General features: G+C 48.6%; 1 protein-coding gene across 2 annotated transcripts in view; it reads right to left on the bottom strand.

The window, feature by feature from the left end:
- Positions 1–659: 659 nt before the first annotated feature.
- The window catches only part of FAM234B (family with sequence similarity 234 member B), a gene marked incomplete at its 3' end in the record, with an annotated part of 34,318 nt that continues 13,890 nt past the window's right edge, over positions 660–21,087 (bottom strand). The window contains exons 3-13 of one of the 2 annotated variants that reach the window (XM_082850877.1): positions 20,949–21,047; positions 17,181–17,369; positions 15,610–15,740; positions 10,792–10,939; positions 10,307–10,448; positions 9,160–9,303; positions 8,906–8,987; positions 6,323–6,478; positions 4,070–4,187; positions 2,362–2,582; positions 660–1,780 (exon numbers count right to left, since the gene is read on the bottom strand). In XM_082850877.1, the coding sequence (XP_082707003.1) occupies positions 1,775–1,780; positions 2,362–2,582; positions 4,070–4,187; positions 6,323–6,478; positions 8,906–8,987; positions 9,160–9,303; positions 10,307–10,448; positions 10,792–10,939; positions 15,610–15,740; positions 17,181–17,369; positions 20,949–21,047 (1,436 nt within the window). Of the gene's footprint in view, positions 1,781–2,346; positions 2,583–4,069; positions 4,188–6,322; positions 6,479–8,905; positions 8,988–9,159; positions 9,304–10,306; positions 10,449–10,791; positions 10,940–15,609; positions 15,741–17,180; positions 17,370–20,948; positions 21,048–21,087 lie in introns of those variants that run through there. The other variant, XM_082850876.1, reaches the window with a different exon arrangement.

Below are 21,087 nucleotides of genomic sequence, written 5' to 3'. Positions count from 1 at the left end.
TCCTGCCTGAAGTGGCTGGCAGCCCTGAAAGCCTCCACGTGGCAGAGAACGAGGTGGCCCAGCCCAGGCCGCCACTCAGGCTTCAGGTATTCGGGTGACTGTGAATCAGTCCTTAGAATTCTCTATTAGACTGAACTACATCCTACGCCCTTCCACCCAGGCAGATTCAAACCCTAGAAGTGAATCTGGAATCAATCCCAGACTCTTGGGTGTGTCCTAATTGTTCTCCCAAGTTCACAAGAAGCTGGACCCACACGTGCCTTCCAAAGTGTTGAAACCAAATTTGCTTTCAGGGACTTCAGGCGGGAAGGGGGCAGAAACCCGGCGAGGCCAGTCCACAGGCCAGGCAACATGCCTGCTTACAGCTCCGGCTACCAACCTTCGGTTACGTCACAACGCCTACCGGTGGGCAATTCAGACATACCCCTTTAAGTCTGGCATCCCGATTTTCTGGAATCTCTTTAGTAACACAAGCTAAAAAGACAAGGGCTCAAGTAAAGAGAGAACCCGAGTGCACTCAGGGATGACCTATCAAAATTGTTCGAGAAGAACAGCGGTTCTCCCCCAGCTAACGTGGGATTCTCTGCTATATAAACAATGGCCTAGAAGTTTAGGGGAGAACCTGATAAAGTAACATATTCATACAGAAGAAGTTCTAAAGAACTTCTCCATTTATAAAAAGTTATAGTATTTACACAGACATATTCTCAAAATACTCTGCTTCAAAGGCTCTACAAGGAAGGGAGGGTACAGGGCAGAATGGTTGCATGCTGGACTCAAGGAGCCAAAGTCCAGAAACAGCTTCGCTCTCATGCAAGCAAAGCAAAAATATCCCTGAATAAAAAGCAAAATGAGAGGCAGAAAGGAGGATGCCCACTAGGAGAAGATGCTGAGAAAGCAGGGCGGAGATAAAGGGGATGAGGCTGCCAGCCTCGGGCATTCCTGACTTGAGTTTTCCTCTAAGCTGTGGACGGTGCACACCTGAGCACGTCCGAAGTGACCACGGTAAAACGCTCGTGACTGGAGGAACTACCCGAACCACGTCCATAACCTATGGACCTTGTCAGAGGTGGGGCGTTTCAACTTCTCCTGTTCCCCTTCTGATAGGAACAGGGTTATTGTTATGGTCACTGAATACAGAGCAAAGGAACATGTGAGGAGAGAGGAGACAGGAGCCACAAAACAAGGAAGAGATGAGGATTCTGGGTGGCTCGCGCCACATCCCCGTGTCCGTCTTTCTCGCTACTGCAGCCGAGGTACAGGTAGGGGGAGACGAAGGGGAGAAATGCTGAGGGGCCCTCCAAGTCAGAGGTAGGCTATCTGGGAGTCTCAAGAGGCCCAAACCAACCAGACGTGTTTCGGACGGATGAGAACCTGGGTCCCTGGAGCTTAGGACATACTTATCTAGAGAAGGTTTCATCACCACACCAACAGATACACACTCAGGGCGTAACGCACAACAAAATGTTCCAGGGAAGGACTTCACTGGAATTTCCCAGCAAGGGTTCATAAATTAGACACACAAAAAATAACACAAGATTCACATTTCCAAACTATCCACACAGAACACCTAGAAGGGGTTAATTAGGGGGTTGGAAGGGCAGCACCCCAGCCAAACGGATCGTGCTGTTATCCAAGACCTCCAAGTGCCTTCCAGAGTGTTTGGCAACATTCACGCAGACGTGGTGGAGTGGGTGACAGAAGTCGTCCTCTCCAGCTGGAGAGAGACAGTACCATTCAGTTCACTTCTTCTGAAACTGAAGAGTCCAGCAGCCTAGATCTAGGGAGAAGAGTGCAAGTATCAATGACTTTAATTTTTTTCATGGGAGAGACATGGAGGGACCCTAAATGTCAGAATTTCTCTCTATTTTCCTGTCCTTTTGTCTAGCCCCAGTGGTTTGTAAGCGTCCCTCCAGAAAGGCCCAGAGACTTTACCTTTTTCCATGATACGTTCTTAAACACTGAACTAGACCGTAGGATTTTCAGAGGGGTGGGAGGGAGCGCTGCATTTTCAGCAAGATAATTCTTCGTGGTGTGTAACTGTCACAAGCCCTGCACAATGCTGGCACAACGAGCCCTTACCCGGAAAAGGCCAGGGGTAACGGTAAAAGCCAGGAGCCCACACCTCCAGATGTCTCCTAAGAGAGACGGTACCATTTCCAGCTCAAAACAGCTGAGCAGTAGTTCATGGTCGTGAAGTACCCTTACAAAATAACACTGGTTGAAAATAACTGTTTCCTGATACCTGGCTATTCAAGAAGGCTCCCACTCCCCAAATCTTCTAAAGAGAAGACTCGGGGTTGGTATGATGTGTCTTCAACCCTCAGCAGTAACCAGACATTTCTTTCACAAGCTCTTCACCTGGTAGGGAGAGTCAACGAACTTTATCCTCGAGAGGAATCTTCGCAGCTCCCCGCGGCCAATTTTGGGGGCCGTCTCCTTTAATTGGATCACTTGGCCCTCCATCAGTGCCCACCGCAGACTAAGCTTGCTGACCACCAGGGGTGCGGGATGCCCTTCAGAGCTTGGCCCTGTGGTCCTGGTAACATAAAAGGCATCTTTCCAGAGGTCGTTGATCCCAACTGAGGAAAGACAAAAACAAGAGCAGTTAACAAGGACAGAAGGCTTCAGCTAACAGGAGAGTGGTTTGGTTCGGCAACTGGATTCATTCGCTCATTTCCTCCTTCGCTAATTCACAGAAGAAGTTTACTGAGCACCTAATCAACGCAAGGCACTGACTAGACGATAGGTGCCCAGGGGTGCAAAGCAGCAAATTCTCAGCCTCTGTACCTGTGCTTCTCCGAAGCCACTTCTAAGAAAGCCCCAGATCAGGAAGGGAGAGGCATGGCCAACTGTGGCGACAATTTGGTAGAAAAGTGAGTACAACGAACTAGAAATTCTGAGAATTCCTAGACTGTCAGTAGCTGGTGGCATAAGCTATGTACGTAGCCAGTGTTTATTCTGCCTCATCTATAAACCAGGTATTGTAATAAAAATGGTCTTGATTCTTAACTACCATTACGTAACGTTCACTGAATAACAATTTATGCTACTATTGAAAAGGAGGTCATTTAGATCCAGTCACAGGATTTTGCAAACTCACACCTCCCCACCGCGGCCCTGCTGCGCACAAAGCCAGTGGGGCAGGGGTACGTGCAAGTTCCAGATGAGCTGTTCTTCCCAGTGCAGCCCAGTGGGCCCAGGGTCACAGCAGCAGCCTCACCTTCAAGGCAAACGAGTTTGTAAGGAGACAGCGAGTCTCTGAATGGCAAGGGAATACGGAAAAGAAGTAAAGAAAGGAACCCTGGCCGGCCTGGCCGGCCCCCGCAGGACTGCAGACTCCCGGAGGCCAGTGTGGGACGGGACCCTCCAAGGAAGGGACCATCGGACAATCCCAGACCAGCTGCGGTGGCCGACTTTCCAGGGCTTTGCATTACAGGTCTCTAACATGTGATCCCAGTTTTGCTCTGTGATATTATTTAGATGCACATATAAAGTAGAACACTTGCAAAGGTTAACGGCGGTTATGAGTGGTCAGATTACGGGTGATTTTTCTTTTTCCCTTTTTCTCCTGGTGCCAGTTTCTATGCGATGGTCATGTGCACTTTAGTCCAAAGAAAGTCTCTACTGAGCCCATGCCCTGAGGAAACGTCCTGCCTCTGCTTTATCCTTTGCAGTGAATCCCAGGTCCTAAGCTTCTACGAGGTCGAGAAACTAGTCTCATTTGTACTCCCAGCCCCGTGTAAGCTGATGCTCAGTAAACATCTGCTGAAACATTAGCTCTGTGGACCCTTGGGGATGGGATAACACTGCCCGCAGCTTCCAGCATGTGTGGAGGCTGTGGGCCCTCACCCCGTGAGCCGGGTGCTGGGAGGGCGCACTCGGGCGACGGCCCTGGGGAACCAGGGCCACCAGGGGAAATGCACGGGAGCAGCGCGGCGCACTCGTCCTGCTGTCATCTGCAGGCACACACCCTCCCCTCGGTGGGACGATGGTATCACCCTCACCACGGCCAGCACATCTGCTCCCCTCCTCTGTGTACACAGACCCCACCGTCCCTGGGACTTACCCTCTGAAGCCGTCACGGTGCCGGTGGCATTGGCCAGATCCAGAAGGATGGAGGGGAAGGCTGGATGCAGGAGGTACAGGTGGTGAAGGCTGGGTGGCTCGGTTCCTAGGACGACATCCTGACAACAAGCACCAGTGAGAGCAAAGGTCAGTCCACACACCAGCGTACGATGTCACTCAGATGAAAGGGTGGTGGAGACGGTGGTGATTACTCATCCCCTGCGATCCCAACTATGAGGGTGTGTTTGAGAGAAACTCCCACATACGAGAGACGTGTTGTTTCCAAGAGCTGAAAACACTGATTAAACAAACACTAACTTCTTCAAACCACTAGAGCTAGAAGATGCTTTCTCGCTTATGAGAAAAAGAAAAGAAGAAAGGAAACGGGCATGCCCCAGGACAGAAACTGATGGGGGCCCTCGCAGTCTGGTGCCAACGGAGTATTAGGAAGAGGTTCTTCCCTGACAGCAGGCAGGGGGGCTTCGTGGAGGCAAAATCTGCATATTAAAAAATATATATTGAGCCAAAGACATTTGCTTTCATTGGATATTGAAGCCAATCGCAAGAGTCAGGCTAAAAAAAAAATCACAAAAATCTTACCTGTTCCTGAAATAAACAGGAATGGACCAAACAGAACTCACTAATCGTAATATAAAAATTCCAAGGCCTGAGTGTCAACCTCCTGACCCCCGACAGCAGAAAAAAATGCAGATCAGGGACTTCCCTGGTGGCACAGTGGTTGAGAGTCTGCCTGCCCGTGCAGGGGACATGGGTTCGAGCCCTGGTCCGGGAAGATCCCACATGCCGCGGAGCAACTAAGCCCATGTGCCACAACTACTGAGCCTGCGCTCTAGAGCCCGTGAGTCACAACTACTGAGCCCACGAGCCACAGCTACTGAAGCCTGCGCGCCTAGAGCCCGTGCTCCGCAACAAGAGAAGCCACCACTCGACACAACTGAAGTGAGTGTCAGCCCTGCTTCCACACTGTCAGCGGGGGAGGGGACACGTGTGCGGGAAGCTCGCGGTGCGTTCCCACCACTGTCACAGAGCAGGAGAGGGCTTTCCCACACACCTCAGTATCCCAGCACCGGCTCAGCTAACATGACAAGAAAATAGCCCAACTCCCTCCTCACTGCCTATGGCATGGTGCCCAAACTCCTTAGCGTGAAAACCAAGGTCTTATGCCTTTCAACCCCAATCTGCCTTCCTTGGCCTCCTACGATTATATGCCTATGCACCCCACGCTCTAAGAACACCTGTGAAACAAACACATGCTTCACTTGACTTTACCTGACCTTGGCCAATCTTATTTCCCCCTTAGACGTCTTCCTCGTGAGCCCATTTCCACACATTAAAACACTTCTTGTCTGGAGGTCCCCAACTTGATGCCACCTTCTTCAAGAAAAGCTCCCTAATCGCCCCCAACAAAATGACTACCCCCCTCCCTTTGTGCTTCCATCTAAACTTCCTATGTGCACCTCTATTACAGCATTGGTAATATGCCTTTGTTTTGTGGTCATTTATAGACACTTACATTTGAGAGTCATCTGATCCGAGCCCCTCATTTTATTAAAGGAGGAAACCGGGAAGTTAAATGGTAGGTAGATTGCCCACATTCACATGTCAGGGAACTGCAGAGTTAGGACAACCATTTATGGAAATCTGATCCGAAAGCCAGGGACCATATTAGCATCTTCATTAACGGATAAAGAGCACGAGACTCAAAAAAGTGAAGTCCTAGAGCACAGGGCTAATGAACGCAGGACTCTCCCTCTGTCAGGCTACCCGATCGCCAGGGACCATCCGTCTTCTCCTGCAGAGGGCAGCACTGTTCCTAGTGTACCCCGAGGTCCCTGGCACACAGTAGGTGCTGGTCAGCTGTGTTTAACTGGACTAAATCAGGGTGAGTCTTACTCAAAATCCCCAGGCACCTTGTAGAGGTGGCCCCGTGCCTCCTCAACCCCGTTAAAGTGCTGCAGGACAGCATTTAAGACATTCTCAAACCTGCCTTCCGTGTATCGGAGCTTCTCTCCCGTGATCCCCCAGGTGAACCCTCACCTTCAGCCCAGCGTCCCCCCGCCCCTGCTTTGCCACCCTGCGGCCCTGCCCATTTCCGAAATCTCAGCTTATTCACCTCAAAGCCCAGCCTCAGCCCCCATGAAACCCTCCCTGCCCACTGCAGACCAGGCAAGGCAGCCCCGAGAGCTGCTGCCATCTGACAAAGTGACAGAGGGACCCTCCCAGGCTCACTCACAGGATTGGGCGATGCAGCTGACAGCCCTTCAGCCCAGAAGAGGAAGACAGACTTCTGGTCCACAGCGGCTGCTGAGGTGGCCGGAGTTTCTTCCATGTGACACGGAATGCTGTAACTCCAAGCGACCATTCCAGAGTCCCCATCCACCACCATCACCTGCAAAAGAGAAGACGGTGAGCACAGGCCATCCTCAGAGAGACAGCGGAAAACTCACGCGCACCCAACAAAAACCCATGGACATGCAAACACCACATACATTAACAGGCGGAGCTTACCAGATGCAAACAACGGGGTGTTCAGAGAGCGCTAAATAGCAGCTAGGCCCAGGACCCTAGATAGAGTCTAAAGGACTGCAGCCTTCCCAGGTGAGAAGGGACATTATAAGTCATCTCGGCCTCCTCGCGTCCTCAGATGAGGGGATGGAGGCTCAGGGACAGGAAGTGACGCTGATTATTCTGCGTTCGGGACAGTCCTGGACGGAGCAGACATCCCACCGTGGAGGGGCTGAAACCCGACCCTCATCCCTTCCCTCCAGCAATGCAGCTGCCACGATTACGATTACGGGAACATGATTCGGCGACAGCTCTGTCCCGTGCCCTGGGCTAAAAGCTTTACAAGTTTGACTCTGTCGTGTGCATCCTGGCAGGTGCAGCTCAGCCCAAAGGGAGTCTCAAATTTAAAAGAGCATAGTCTGAACAGGCACAAAAACATACAATTAAGAGAAAAATTCACTCCTTAGTTGCATCTCTCAAGGGATAATTAAGGGGATTAGATTAATAATCCCCAGCAACACTTGTATCTCCTGTCACCCCAAATACCTCACACCGCACAGTTCTAGAACAAAACAGCCTCTCCTTTGCCAAAATCCCCAAGAAACTCCCCCATCACCTCCAGCCCCAGCATCTCCACGGCCTCTCTCCTCAGTGTCTCTGCCCTGCACCTCCTTCGACAGTCCCTTCCCTGTGCCCCCAGTGTCCTGGGCCTGCCATTCTCTGCCCAGGATCAGACTCTGCTTCGCCGAGAGCAAGCAGAGGGGAAGCAGCTAGCAGTCCAAGATTCCCTTCAGTAGTCTCGGGGAGAAAAGAAGTCTAGAGACACTGCACTAAAACGCTTTAGCCAGTGACACATATTATTCCACTTAACCGTCACGACAACCCTATGAAGGCAAGTGGTCTTATTACTCCCGTTTCACAGATGCAGAAACTACAGCTGGGTGAGACTGTGTCATCTGCCCACGGGCACCAATTAGTAGTGGAGTCAGGGACTAAAACCCAAGCCTAAACCCTCAGCATCTCAGCTCTAAACCAACCCATATGTACCCTTCCTCCTTCATCCTGCTGGGAAAGCCAACGGACGTTTCAGTCTCTACCTGAATTCTCTTTGAAACACACTCAGACACTGCTTCCTTCCTGTCTGGCACTGCCTGAAGACGCTCCCCGAAGTGGTCCTTGTATCCTCGGATCTGTCCCCTACTCATGACTAAATAACCCTAGGCTCTACGCCTCATCTGAATTCCGCAGCCTGGCTTTCAGGCCCTCCAACAGCTGAGCGAGTCCTGACCACTCTGTTAGGAAGGCCCCTCTGCCCAGCCTCCTATATCCATCCAGCAAACCTCTTCTCTGCTCTCGTGACTCTGCACATCTAACGCCCAAATGACGGGAAGCATCTCTCGACACCCTTCCCTCCATCTGCTCCCCACGTCCCTGTGGCATCGTGCGAACTTCCGTTCCAGCGCTCACCACGACGTCCGAGGTACAGGCACCCCGGTGACTGAACCACACGAGGCAGTGGCTTGTTCTCATTGATGCTGTGTCTCCACAGCCATCATCTGCGCACCTGGCACAGAACCTGGCATACGTGAGAGGCAATGATTAAGTGTTTGTTGAAGTCACTCTCAGGGAACAGGGTACAATCGTATATAAATACATATTTCATGCTGAGGATAAACCAAAACGCTCAGTCGATTATAAAAAAGAAAGAAATTTTAAAAACTTGAATTCTGCCTGTAATGTTAAAGGAATGAAAACTGTCTATCCAGTCATTAAATCCTTACAATGTACAACCTGACATAAAATCAGAATGACCTATGTGTGTCCTTGGAACACACCCTACCGTCTATCTCAGGGAGCTGGAGCCCCTGCCCCTGCCTGCCTGCCCACCCTCCTCCGAGAAACGCAGTTCAGCTGCAAGGCTCTGCTCACCTTCCCCGCCTTTATGAAGTCCTCCGTAACATCCTAGCCACCCCGGCTAGCCCAGCTTCTGTGAAATCTAGGAGTACGTGTACTGAAGTAGTACATTTATTTATACCTGCCTTTCCCCATCAAGAGACTTCAGAAGGCTCCTGTACGCTGAGAACCCAGAATGAGCTGCATAGGAAGGAGGGCAGCTAGAAAAGCTTCTGATGCTGTAGTTGAGCACTGCACTGTGCCTTTTCATTTGATCCATTCTGCTAGACTTGGAGCTCTTTGAAGGAAGAGACCATCCTTTAGGTTCTTTCTATTTCTCACGATGCCTAGCGCAGGGCTGGACACCAGGATTATACTGGATATATGTTTCGACTGATCTTGAGTCCCCAGGTTTTACCTTTTTCAGCCCGGCTCCATTCGGTATCTGCAGGAGGAAGTCTAACGTCTCATCGTCCGTGAAATACCCAGGAGTAGGCTGGCTGCACGTGAGAACAACGTGAGTGATCGGAAGTGAAGGAGAAAAAGAGGAGAACCTCACTCCTTCCCGCCCCCTCCCCTTGCACGAGCCCCAGATAGCGAGCAGTCATTCTGGGTGATTTTGAAAGGTGGGCAAGCGGAACAAGAAGCAGACGCGAGGAGCACACTGCCAACCTGCGCAGGCCTTGGAGGCTCAGGGTCCAGGAAGGTGTGAGGTTTTGCCCCTGCAGCAGGACAAGGCCTCGGTTGGTCGTGATCAGGAGGTCGCTGCTGTTGGAACCCGGCACCTTCACCGTCTGGAGGAGCTCCACCCCGTCACTGAGTTAAACAAGACCCCGACGGTTAGTCTCAGGCTTGGATGAGATGCCTGCCCTGCTTACTTGGGCTTTTCCTCTTGGCGTACATGTTTGTATAGACCCTTGCGTTTGTCTTCCACCAGTGTCTCATCAGGCAGGGTGCTCTGCCATTCCAGTTGAATCTCCTTTTCTTGGTTTCTTTAGAAACCAAGGAGCCCTAGAAAATTCAGGCAGGTTCAGAAGGAACTGACAGGAGAAGCGCATCTCACACTGGATGCTCTGGGAAAGATAACAGAGCTGAGGACAGTGGCAGGGAAGGAGCCGGAGGTCGGGACAAGATGCTTGAAACTGTCATTAAGCTCGGACAGCTGCTCACGCTGTACGCTGCATCCAATTACTTCTCCCTCTGTACAACTGGGACCACTCTACGTAACATCTGTCAAATGCACTGACACAATGTGGTACTGCCTGAGAAAATGCTAGAAAATGATTTGAAGCTTCTGGGAGGAAAAGAACGAAGACAATTATTACCCAGGCCTGGGGTGAAATGAGTAAAATCCACGGTAGATAACAAACATGCTTTTAGTTAAGAAATAAACAAGGAAAAATAAGAGTTCATGGATGCTGCCCTTGCTTCTGCCGGAGTGATTCTTCAACTAAGAGAAAAGTACGGGCGAAGAGTCAGGCCGACCCTTCAGCACAGTTTTACAAGCAGTTGTGTTACATAAATCTATCTCCCTGCCTGCGGTTCCCCAGTCTCACCCTGCCCTGCTCTGACTGCCACGCCAAACGAATATCCTTCTTCGCCGCCCAGGTGCGAAGTGATCACACGCCATGGTCACCCACACGTAGACGCCAACGCTTCATGTCACCAAGAGAAGAGCCCTTGTAACTCCCCTTAGCCAGGTCAGAAGGTGGTACATGAAGGCCAGCACTGCTTCCCCCGCAAACGTCTGCCCACGTGTTCACCAGCCCAACCAGACAATGACTCGGTTTCCCGGTGACGGGGCCAGACGGCTGCCCACCTGTAAATGTCAATGAGCTCAGACAGGTTGATGGATCTCCGCCTCTCCCACTCGGGCTCGTCTATCTGCAGGGAAGGTGGTAAGCTGTCTCGATTTTGGGCCTGAACAAAAATGTCCCGCAGGGCGACAGCCTGGATATTTCCTAGCGGCACAGAAGAACCAACACGGAGAAGGTGAACTTTACGGCATTTTCCCAGGGTGAGGATGGAAGTGAGAGACCCAGAGCCTGGGCAGGTGGATGGGTCCAACACAGCCCGCCCGGCCCAGCAGGGAACGAGCGGGGAAGTGCTTAAGTGGACGCTGGGCAGAGCTTCTCATTGGAGAAGAGTGAATGCCCCGCGGCAGGGGGCCCGGGCAGAGGAGGTGACAGAGGGCTGGTGTCAGTGACTCCAGGCTTTCTGACTCCAGGCTTTCTCTACGTCACATCAGGAGGGCCTCACCATACACCCATGGGGACAGTAGCAAAAATGAGCCTTGCTTCTTACCAAAGCCAAACAGGATGTAGGCAGCCCCATTGGTGGTGATGTAAACCTGAGGGCCGATCAGGTTCCCCACTCCGACGATGTTGTACTTCACGGGTCGGCCCATGGGACTCCCTGTCCGGCCAGACACCAGCAGGAAGCACAGATCTGGCTGATGAAGTGAAAGACAGGCGTTGAATCCACAGAAGCCTCATCGTTTCCGAATCAAATCGTTTCTCTAGATAGGCACGGCTTGCTCAGTAGCTAAGAGGTCAGAAACACCTCCCAGAGTTGGAAAACCCAAAGCCAAGCCCACTTCGTTCTATTTCCCTGGAAGTTAGAAAGTGGGGCAAATGCCCCGTTCCCTTGTTAGATGGTAGCTCGGGGAAGTTCTCCAAAGCACAGTTGTTGCCTCAGTCTCCTGAGGCAAAGAACTCTAGCCTAGCGCTAAACAGAGTACAGCCGACCCCGGGTCTCTGCCCCCATACCCAGAAATCCCCAGTAACATTTGGTCCCAGGAGGATCAGCGCAGGCAGTGCGCTCCCATCATGACATACACGTCTGGCCTGGCCACCATCAACCTCACTACCAAGCAGAGATCCGCAAACCTTTTCTGTGAAGTGTCAGACAGTAAATACGTGACGTTTTGCCAGCCAGACGGTCTCCGTAGCAGCTACTCCACTCTGCCGCTCTAGCGTGAGAGCAGCCATAGATTATACACGAATGAGCAGGGTGACTGCGTCCCAATAAAACTTTAGGAAAACAAACTGCAGGCCACAGTTTGCCAACCCCTGCGCTAGAGGATTTTCTTTTGGGAATAGAGTCACTGGTTGGGAAGTATAAGGACTACATCGGTATCTTGACTTCAGTAAAGCTGTTGACAGAGTTTATCATCATGAATTCTTACGGACAAGATAAAGAAATGTGGTTCCCAGTGTACCCCGAGAAAGGGCCAATGCCAACCCAGAGGGAGGTTTCAGTGGAATGTCACAGCACCCAGCTATTATCTCATTCCTGTTAATCATTCTTATCAAAGACCTGAATGAACAGAATTCAAGTTTATCACAAAGCTGAGAGCGATAGGTAATAGGCTGTTTGACAGACTCAAAATTCCAAAAAGTCTTAGACTGGAAGATGGATCAAAATCTGGAAGAAAAGATTGGGCCATTAATTAAGACGTGGGTATTTTATGGTAACAAGACTTATCGTGGTGATCATTTTGAAATGTACAGAAATATCAAATCAGTACGTTGTTCACCAGGAGCTAACACAGGGCTGTAGGTCAGTTATACTTCAAGAACAAATAAACTCATAGAAAAAGAGATCAGATTTGTGGTTACTAGAGGGAAGGATGGTAGGAGGGAGGATTGGATGAGGGCCGTCAAAAGGTACAAACTTCCACTTATAAGATAAATAAGTACTAGGGATATAACGCACAATATGAGAAACATAATTAACACTGTTGTACATTATACACAAAAGTTAAGAGAGTCAATCCTAAGAGTTCTCATCACAAGGAAAAATTTTTTTCTATTTCTTTAATTTTGTATCAATAAGAGATGATGGATGTTCACTAAACTTACTGTGGCCACCATTTCATGATGTACATAAGTCAGATCATTGTGCTGTACACCTTAAACTTATACAGTGCTGTGTGCCAATTATAGCTCAATAACACTGGAGGAAAAAAATGAAAGAAGTAGGGAAAAAAGACGTGGGTATTTTAACGGGTTATAAACAAAAACTGATTCTTAGAAAGGCTATCAGAGCCTTTGGCTGCATTTATAGATAAACAGAGTCTATATCAAAAGAAGCAACAATTTCCTTATGTTGATATAACTGGTTCTATTACAAATAGAATACTGTTTTCATTTCTGGGTACCATATTATAAAAGAGATACGGACAAAGTGTAGTGAAAAAAGAAAGAAATCAAGAAAGAGAGGGGTCTGGATCATTTTGTGTGAGGCACAGTGTGAGAAATTGGGACTGTTTAGCCTTGAGAATAGCAGGCTTTCGAGGGACCAGGCTTCCAGCAAAAGGGCTTTCACGTAGAAAGAGGATTGGATTCAGGGTATTCTATGGAGCTGAAGCCGGCACCATGAATGGAAGCTATGAGAAAGCAGATTTCTCACCAATAAGAATTTTCTAGAGTGGGCCAGGAACAAAATGGACTGTCTCACAAATTAGCACTATTGCCATCAGCCTGAGGACTCAGAGGGAATGGGTGCCAATGTATTTGGAACAGTGTATCAGCAACTGTAGCACAGTGTGAGAGGGTTAACTTCATGGCCTCTAAGGTCCCTTCCCACTGACATGCTAGCCCAGATCTGTTCTCTAACCCCAACCATGTCCAGGTGTCCCAAGCCCGCCTCACTCCAGCCCCAGATCTAAGAATGCCGCCCCTCTATATCATAGACCTAATACGTCTCATTCCTCCTTCCACATCTGCAGCTGAGAGCAAACACGTTCCTCAGGTTCTTTTTTGCTGGTATAGAGGTCAGAAAAGTCAGTATGAAGATGAAGCTACTGCTCTGAACCCACCACTTCTCCAAGATTTTTCTAGTCTTGCCTATCACTTTCCAGGCAGAATGGAGACTAGTCCATACCCCTCCCTCCACTGCCATATCCCCTCCCTCTACCACCAAAAAAGGCACAGAGTAGAAGCAGGTGAGAAGCCATTCCTGTAACAGAGCCCCCTTGCTAGGGAGGGTCCCTCAGTCAGACCTGAACTGTCATCCCATCCACCACCGCTGGCTAGAAGACAGATGTGATGTCAAGGCCAAGATTTTTAAACTTGTTTGGGACACACAAACCTGTTCACTGTCTTGCTATGCTTCTGCTAACAAACATAATTCCTTTAAAAAGAAACCCCTATTTGTAGTGAGGTGGATGGACCTAGAGTCTGTCATACAGAGTGAAGTAATTCAGAGAGAGAAAAACAAATACCGTATGCTAACACATATATATGGAATTTAAGAAAAAAAGGTTCTGAAGAACATAGGGGCAGGACAGGAATAAAGACACAGATGTAGAGAATGGACTTGAGGACACGGGGAGGGGGAAGGGTAAGCTGTGACAAAGTGAGAGAGTGGCATGGACATATATACACTACCAAACGTAAAATAGATAGCTAGTGGGAAGCAGCCGCATAGCACAGGGAGATCAGCTCGGTGCTTTGTGACCACCTAGAGGGGTGGGATAGGCAGGGTGGGAGGGAGACGCAAGAGGGAGGAGATATGGGGATATATGTATATGTATAGCTGATTCACTTTGTATAAAGCAGAAACTAACACACCATTGTAAAGCAATTATACTCCAATAAAGATTTTAAAAAATAACCTATATGGGAAAAGAATCTGAAAAAGAATGGATATAATATATATGTATAACTGAATCACTCTGCCGTACACCTGAAACTAACACAACATTGGAAACAAACTATACTCCAATATAAAATAAAAATTAAATTAAAAAAAAAAAGAAACTCCCCATACTTTCCACTTTGGGACCTTCTGAGAATCACTCCCTGATGGATGTAATCATTAAAATGTTCCCTACTCCCAGGTCTTTTTATTCACAGTGACTGGAATGAAAAAAGATTATGTGAAGAATTCCTGACATTTTGGTTCAGTCTACTTTGAGACCAGTTGAAGAAAAACAAACAGAAAGGACCCCTAAAAGCGACTAGCCTTCGGAATTGGCCCTCACCGTCTATCTTCTTTTCTCTCACCTCACAAACGTAAAGTCTCGTCTGAGGCACTAGAGCAGGGCTCCTGAAACTTGTGACTGGTGGAGCTCTCTGAGTTAGTTTATGGTGCTCTTGACAGAAAACCGTACAGTCCTGAGAGGTGTAATTCCATTCTAAAGAATTTTACTTGCAGATCCTGTAACTCCACTCCGCAAATACATTACAAAAATCACAACCAGGTCTAGTAAAATTAAAATAAGCCATCAAATGAGGCACAACGATCGGGAGCCACATTTTCCCACAAATGTTCCAGGCTGATTGTCGTCCACGAGCCTTTCCTGTCAGACTCACGCTAGACAGTCTGAGAAAAAGTCTAAGAGAAAGTTTAACAGAAGCTCTGAGAAAAGCTTCAGGAATAAAAACTTAAAATTGAGATCATTCTGTCCATTAATACATTCTTTCCTGTGATTTATGGGGGAAAAAAAAACTACTATTATTTTATCTGTGCAGAGAATAACTCGTTCCAGGTCACTGGAGTCCCAGCAAAGCATAACTGAGAAGCATAATTTAGGGACCACTGCACCAGAACCACAATCTGCAGGTACAGGTTAAACAACTCTTTCTTTGGGTGCTGTTGTCGCTACTTGTTTGACTTACAATTTTTTTCTCTCTATATCTTATGAGCTTTCTATCTGTCTGTCTCATTGTTTTATAGTTGCAATAAAAGTTAAATATATATAGTGAAACCAACAATGTGTGCGCTGGGTGGAAAACAGGCACCACTCTGGGCATTTCATATATGTTAGTTCTAATTTTCATAACCATCCTGCAAGTAGGATAACATCCCCGCTTGACATACGAAATAACCAGGGCTGGGATGGGCTCTGTGGTTTGCCCAAGGCCACAGGGCAGTAGAGCAGGAATTCAAACATAGACCTATCTGGCTCCCAAGCTCTGCCACACCGGCCAACGGAACCTGGAAAATGGGTTCATAATGGTAATTTACTCACTTAATCTCACAAAGAGAATTTATTTAAACCTGAGCCCTTGTAATGAGAAGGTTTCAAGCAGCGTTTCTAATAACGATACTAGGAAATGACCAAAGTTGACACTTTCCCTGTAAGAAACAAGGACCACCTAACACGGAGCATACCTGCAATTCCCCAATGACCAGAACTGCGAGATCTCTGACGCCATCTTCATCCAGGTCTGGCAGTACCACGCCTGGGGCAGCCAGGGTACCGTTGGGTAAGTAGTGTGGGTCTAAAGTCCAAATGGCTTTCCCTGGGGAAAGATAAGTACACTCATCACAGTTAGGGATTTCTGCCTCTGCCAAAGGCAGATGCAATGCTCCCAGGCCAGAAAAGAGACCCAACAGGCTGAATGACCAACAGCAACTCCTACACACTTTTTCCTTTCATTTTTATCTTACTGGGGAGAAATGGAGCAGGGAGTATGAACTGAAATCCTCAGGTATCTGGTTAACAAGCCCATGTAATAACTTCACACCTGGATTTTTTAGGTAACATGGACATGCTGAAGACTCTTTAAGAAAAAAGAGCCCACTTGTCTGGGATGGAGGAATTGATCTGTTAGAGATGATTCCAACTCCTAAGGAACCATCCAGGGGCAGCCAAACAGAAGCCCAACTCGCTCCTTCTACCACGTGTTCATAGAAGTAGAGAAATCATAAAAGGTTTTCAAGATGAATTCAGTGCCAGAGTTAACTCACACGGAAATTCTTTTCACTCAGAAGAACCCCACTCCCAAACTCCAACCTTTACAACTAGGAAGGAGGCTATTTAACTCAGCTTCACTCAGGTCGAAGGTTAATGGGCACACTGGAAGTATAAGGCTCTGTCATCACATTATATGTGATTCTCTTCCATTCCTTTTGTCACATATGTCTGAATGTGATAAAAGAGGCCAAATCAACATGCCTCCACACACCTTAGCTTCTTCACTGGCATATTTTCCAGTGGTTAATGCCCAAGTTCACATATGAACCCTTGTATGTCAAATATTGAAAACAAAGAGAAAAAGCTCCATGGTCTTCTATACAAAGAACAGAGAAGGGAGATTACTTAGAAACTGAAAGCCTAGGGATGCGTTCTGTTTGGATAACTGAGTTTAGCCCCATCCTATCACCAAGCAGGTTGAACCATGGATCTATTACTCACTCTGCTCAAACCCTTTCTCCTTATTTCCCTTAATATCTAGCTTGCAGAGCAGGAAATCAGACCTCCCACCATGGGAGAGTGGAGTCCCTTCCCTACCAGACTGTTTTAACCTGAGATTAGGCCTCCCAGGAACAGGGATCTCTTGTGGTCAGTGATCTTTTTTTTTATTTATTTGTTTATTTTTAGCTGTGTTGGGTCTTCTTGCTGCGCACGGGCTTTTCTCTAGCTGCAGCGAGCGGGGCTACTCTTCGTTGCAGTGCGCGGGCTTCTCATTGCGGTGGCTTCTCTTGTTGAGGAACACGGGCTCCAGGCACGCAGGCTTCAGTAGTTGTGGCACGCAGACTCGGTAGCTGTGGCACACGGACTCAGTGGTTGTGGCTCGCGGGCTCTAGAGCACAGGCTCACTAGTTGTGGCTCACGGGCTTAGCTGCTCCGCGGCACGTGGGATCTTCCCGGACCAGGCAAGAACCCGTGTCGCCTACAGTGGCAGGCGGATTCTCAACCACTGTGCCACCAGAGAAGCCCCGCAGTCAGTGATGTTTACCTGATGTCGCGTTGAATGCACTGAGCATCTTGTGTGTCCCCGTCACAAGGCAGACGGTTTCGGCCACTCTCCCTGGCATTAGATCCAGACAGGTAATATCTCGGGCCTCCTCGGGGAGGGGACTAGACCAGAGCGTACTGCCATTCATCCCCGAAAGGCACACGAGGACAGCAGGTGGCCTTGAGACACCTAAAAGCACAAAAGAGATAAGAAAGGGCAGGAGGCAGAGGACATAAGAGGGAGAGATGAGCGGGGGGCTAGGAAACCAAAAGGAAATAGAGGTAAGGCAGCAGCTCAGACCTGTGCGCTCAGCTCCCTCCTGTATTTCTGGCAACAAGGTCTGCAAACAGAGTACCTGTCACATCTGTTCAACACATCTCTCATGTAAGACGACATCCTGCAGGCAACCCGTGTGCACCTCTGCTCTCCCAACACACTTGTTGACGTGTCTGTCACCTTAGCCCCCGCTAAATAGGGATATCCTTAAGGCTAAAGCCTGCCACGTTCATTTCTGCATCCTCAGTGCTTTGCAAAGCACCGAGCATATCTAGCAGCCAAGCGCTTCCTGAATAAAAGGAGCAACACCAAGAATATGGAAAAGGAGGGGTTGCAAACAAACAAAAAAACGGGAAGCAAAGCTAGGCTCAGAAAATTGACACTGATCTAGAATATGTACAGAGCAGGAAGCAAAGTACCTGAATTCTAATCATCGCTAGCAAACGCTCCCTGAGAGCAGAAAACAATCTCTTTAAAAAATAAACCTGGGGAATAAAAAAGGTAATGAAGAACCTAAGGGCAAGACAGGAATAAAGACACAGACCTACTAGAGAATGGACTTGAGGATATGGGGAGGGGGAAGGGTAAGCTGTGACACCGTGAGAGAGTGGCATGGACATATATACACTACCAAACGTAAAAAAGATAGCTAGTGGGAAGCAGCCGCATAGCACAGGGAGATCAGCTCGGTGCTTTGTGACCACCTAGAGGGGTGGGATAGGGAGGGTGGGAGGGAGGGAGACGCAAGAAGGAGGGGATATGGGAACATGTGTGTATGTATAACTGATTCACTTTGCAGAAACTAACACACCATTGTAAAGCAATTATACTCCAATAAAGATGTTAAATAAATAAATAAATAAATAAATAAATAAAATAAACCTGGGGACTTCCCTGGCGGTCCAGAGGTTGACTCCACATTTCCAATGCAGTGGGCACGGGTTCGATCCCTAGTCAGGGAATTAAGATCCCACAAGCCGAGTGGCACAGCCAAAAAGTGAAACAAACAAACAAAAAACCCTGAAGGTTATACTTAGCAAAGATCAGGAGGTCCTCCTGGTCTAGAGTTCCAGCGAATCAGCTGATCTGGCCCCAGTCAAGAAAGAATACTTGGGCAACTTAATACCTAGCTGGCAAAGGATCCGGGCAGCTCGCCTCTTTAACAAACAACCCTTTATGTCACTCAATTAACCTATCAGAATAATAACTTCCTCTCGTGCCAGTTTCACATCCACTTTCAGGATAGGGATACGGCCCACCTCACACACTTCCACTTTTCACTTCTAGCAACAGCTAATAAGGATAAGGACATGTTAGAGCTTCACTGTACCTATTCCTCAGAACTGCTAATTAAACATACAACCTAAAAACAAGTGACAAACTGGTTTGCCCTTTCAGACCTTGTTGCCAGAAGCAGCGGTTTACATGACAAATCTCAGCGATGTATGTTACCCCCCAGACTTCCCAGGGATGCTCTGATTAATAGACTGTGCTGTCCTCCCTCCTTCATGACCCCATCGACTCCACATCAATTGCGTGACTCGTCTTTTTCCCGGTGGTGATGGGTCATCCCTTTCCCTTCACACCACGACTCCATGAGGCAGAGACCGCACTCCTCTTGTTTAGCTCAAAAGAACCAGTGCAGCTCTACGTAAGGTGCACAGCAGGTTGTTGGATGAATGAACAAATGAGCAAACAAATAAGAAACACAATCCTCCTCATGTTCAGTGGCACAGATCTTTGAACCCACTGGCTGGGGCTATGGGCACAGCAATTTGACATAAGGGTCAAGGGCAGGAACTCCAGAGTCTACCGGCTATACCGTTTGGATCCCAGCTCTACCACTACCAGCTGTGAGACTGATCAAGTTCCTTCACCTCACTATCCCTTAGTTTCCCCAACTGCAAAAGGGGATAATAATATTAGTCCACATTATAGGTACACTGAGGGATAAATTCGTTCATAATATGTTATGTACTTACAACAGTGCACAGCACATACAAGGTACCATGTGTTAGTTAGCGCTATTACTGCTTTTATAATCTATAACCAAATCAGGCTGGTCCACATTGCGTCCCAACTCATGGCCTTGCCATCATGAGTCCTGATATGTAGCAAACCACGTAAAATACCAAATGACTGAAAAAAATCTCTAAAAGTGGATGGGGGAAATTTTTACTTCAAAGGCTTATGAGTCATAGGCAGAAAAAAAAACATAATTAAGGTTGAATCATATAAAAGTCAATTTCTAGGCTGGAGGTTCTTCCCATAAACAAAGCTATGCCCAAATTGCTTCTGCATATTGTGCAAGCCCCAGAAAGGTATTTCTAGTAACGTCAGAGAGGCATGCAGCCTAGAATCCTCTATAACATACCTAAATGTTTATTCCAAGGCCTGAATGATTAAAAAACAGTTGGTAGGCCATCCTCAGCCTCAAACCAGAGTTCCTGTATCAGTTTACAGACTTCAGTTCGAATGCACTTAAATGGAGGCTACAGGAGAAACCAAAAGCCCCCATGTACCTATCATGAAAATGCAACTTTTTTTTTTTTTTTTTTGCAGTTGACTTGTATCGGCTGGGGTCCCAAAAAAGCCCAGCTCACTCAATTAGGGTAAGTTGTGGAGGTTTAATAAAGAGACTGTTTACAAAGATGTGGCCGAGGTGTAGAGATACGAGGTGTAGAGATACTGTACAAGAGATAGTACAGCCCCTCAGAACTGTTGCCATGCCCAGGCCCAAAGCGACAGGGGGAGGAAGCATTTCCTGGAATCGAGAAGAAGAAAGTCCTGTAAGAGGACCACCTTGAGAGAGGCTGTGACCTCTGATCAAGGATGTAGCCAGCCTGAGGTGGCCCGGGCAGAGGGGAGCCAGGGGAATAAATACCCGCTGGTCACTCTCCTCCTCTCCTCTAGCTTCTGGGCTGTGCTCCCCATTGGCCAAACCCAGTGGAAGTCTGCAGGCCTGGGACCTGACGTAATGCGTACGGGTCAGCCTCCCATCCCGCGGGGAGCAGGATGGAGAGCAGAGATGGAAGAGCAAACAGACGGGGTCAAAGGAAACACCCAGCCAAGAGGTATGTGTATAAAGATACGTTAGAACGTGAGCAAAAGCTTTCTGCCAGGGAGGGGAAGGTAGACAGAGTCTATGTTTATCATCATCGAAGAGGCCAGGGAGAACCGACTCAGAGAAAACTCAAGCAACCTAAGTGCTGGCGCTGCTCAGGGCAGGCGTGCAGCCAAGGAACCTCCTTCCTGGGTCTCAGGTTGATCCCTGGACCGGGGCGCCCTCCAGCTCTCATGCTCTGTGATTCCCTGAACCAGGCGTTATGTACATGCAAGGAGCCTCCCGACGAGGCCCATCGCGTGTGCCGGATCCCCGAGGGCTTTCTCCTCACTGCAGCACGCTCAGGGGGAGCCCCAGCACATCCTCTGAGCTCACACCCTCCGCTCACCCAGCTTCTCCCACCGAGGCCTCCGAAGACACCCTCTTACCAGCGGTGCTCCCATTCCCTGAGGTCACGAAGGAGAGAAGCACGTCACGCAGTCCGTCTCCGTTCACGTCCGCCAGGTCCAGTGGAGACAGGTCCCCACCTGATGGACACATGAGAAACACAGGGTCCGCGGCAAGTTA

The sequence above is a fragment of the Leucopleurus acutus genome, assembly GCF_964270905.1.
Source record: "Leucopleurus acutus genome assembly, chromosome: 11".
In the NCBI taxonomy this organism is placed as follows: domain Eukaryota; kingdom Metazoa; phylum Chordata; class Mammalia; order Artiodactyla; family Delphinidae; genus Leucopleurus; species Leucopleurus acutus.
Note: the sequence above shows the minus strand (reverse complement) of the source record. Positions and strands in the feature narration are given on the sequence as shown.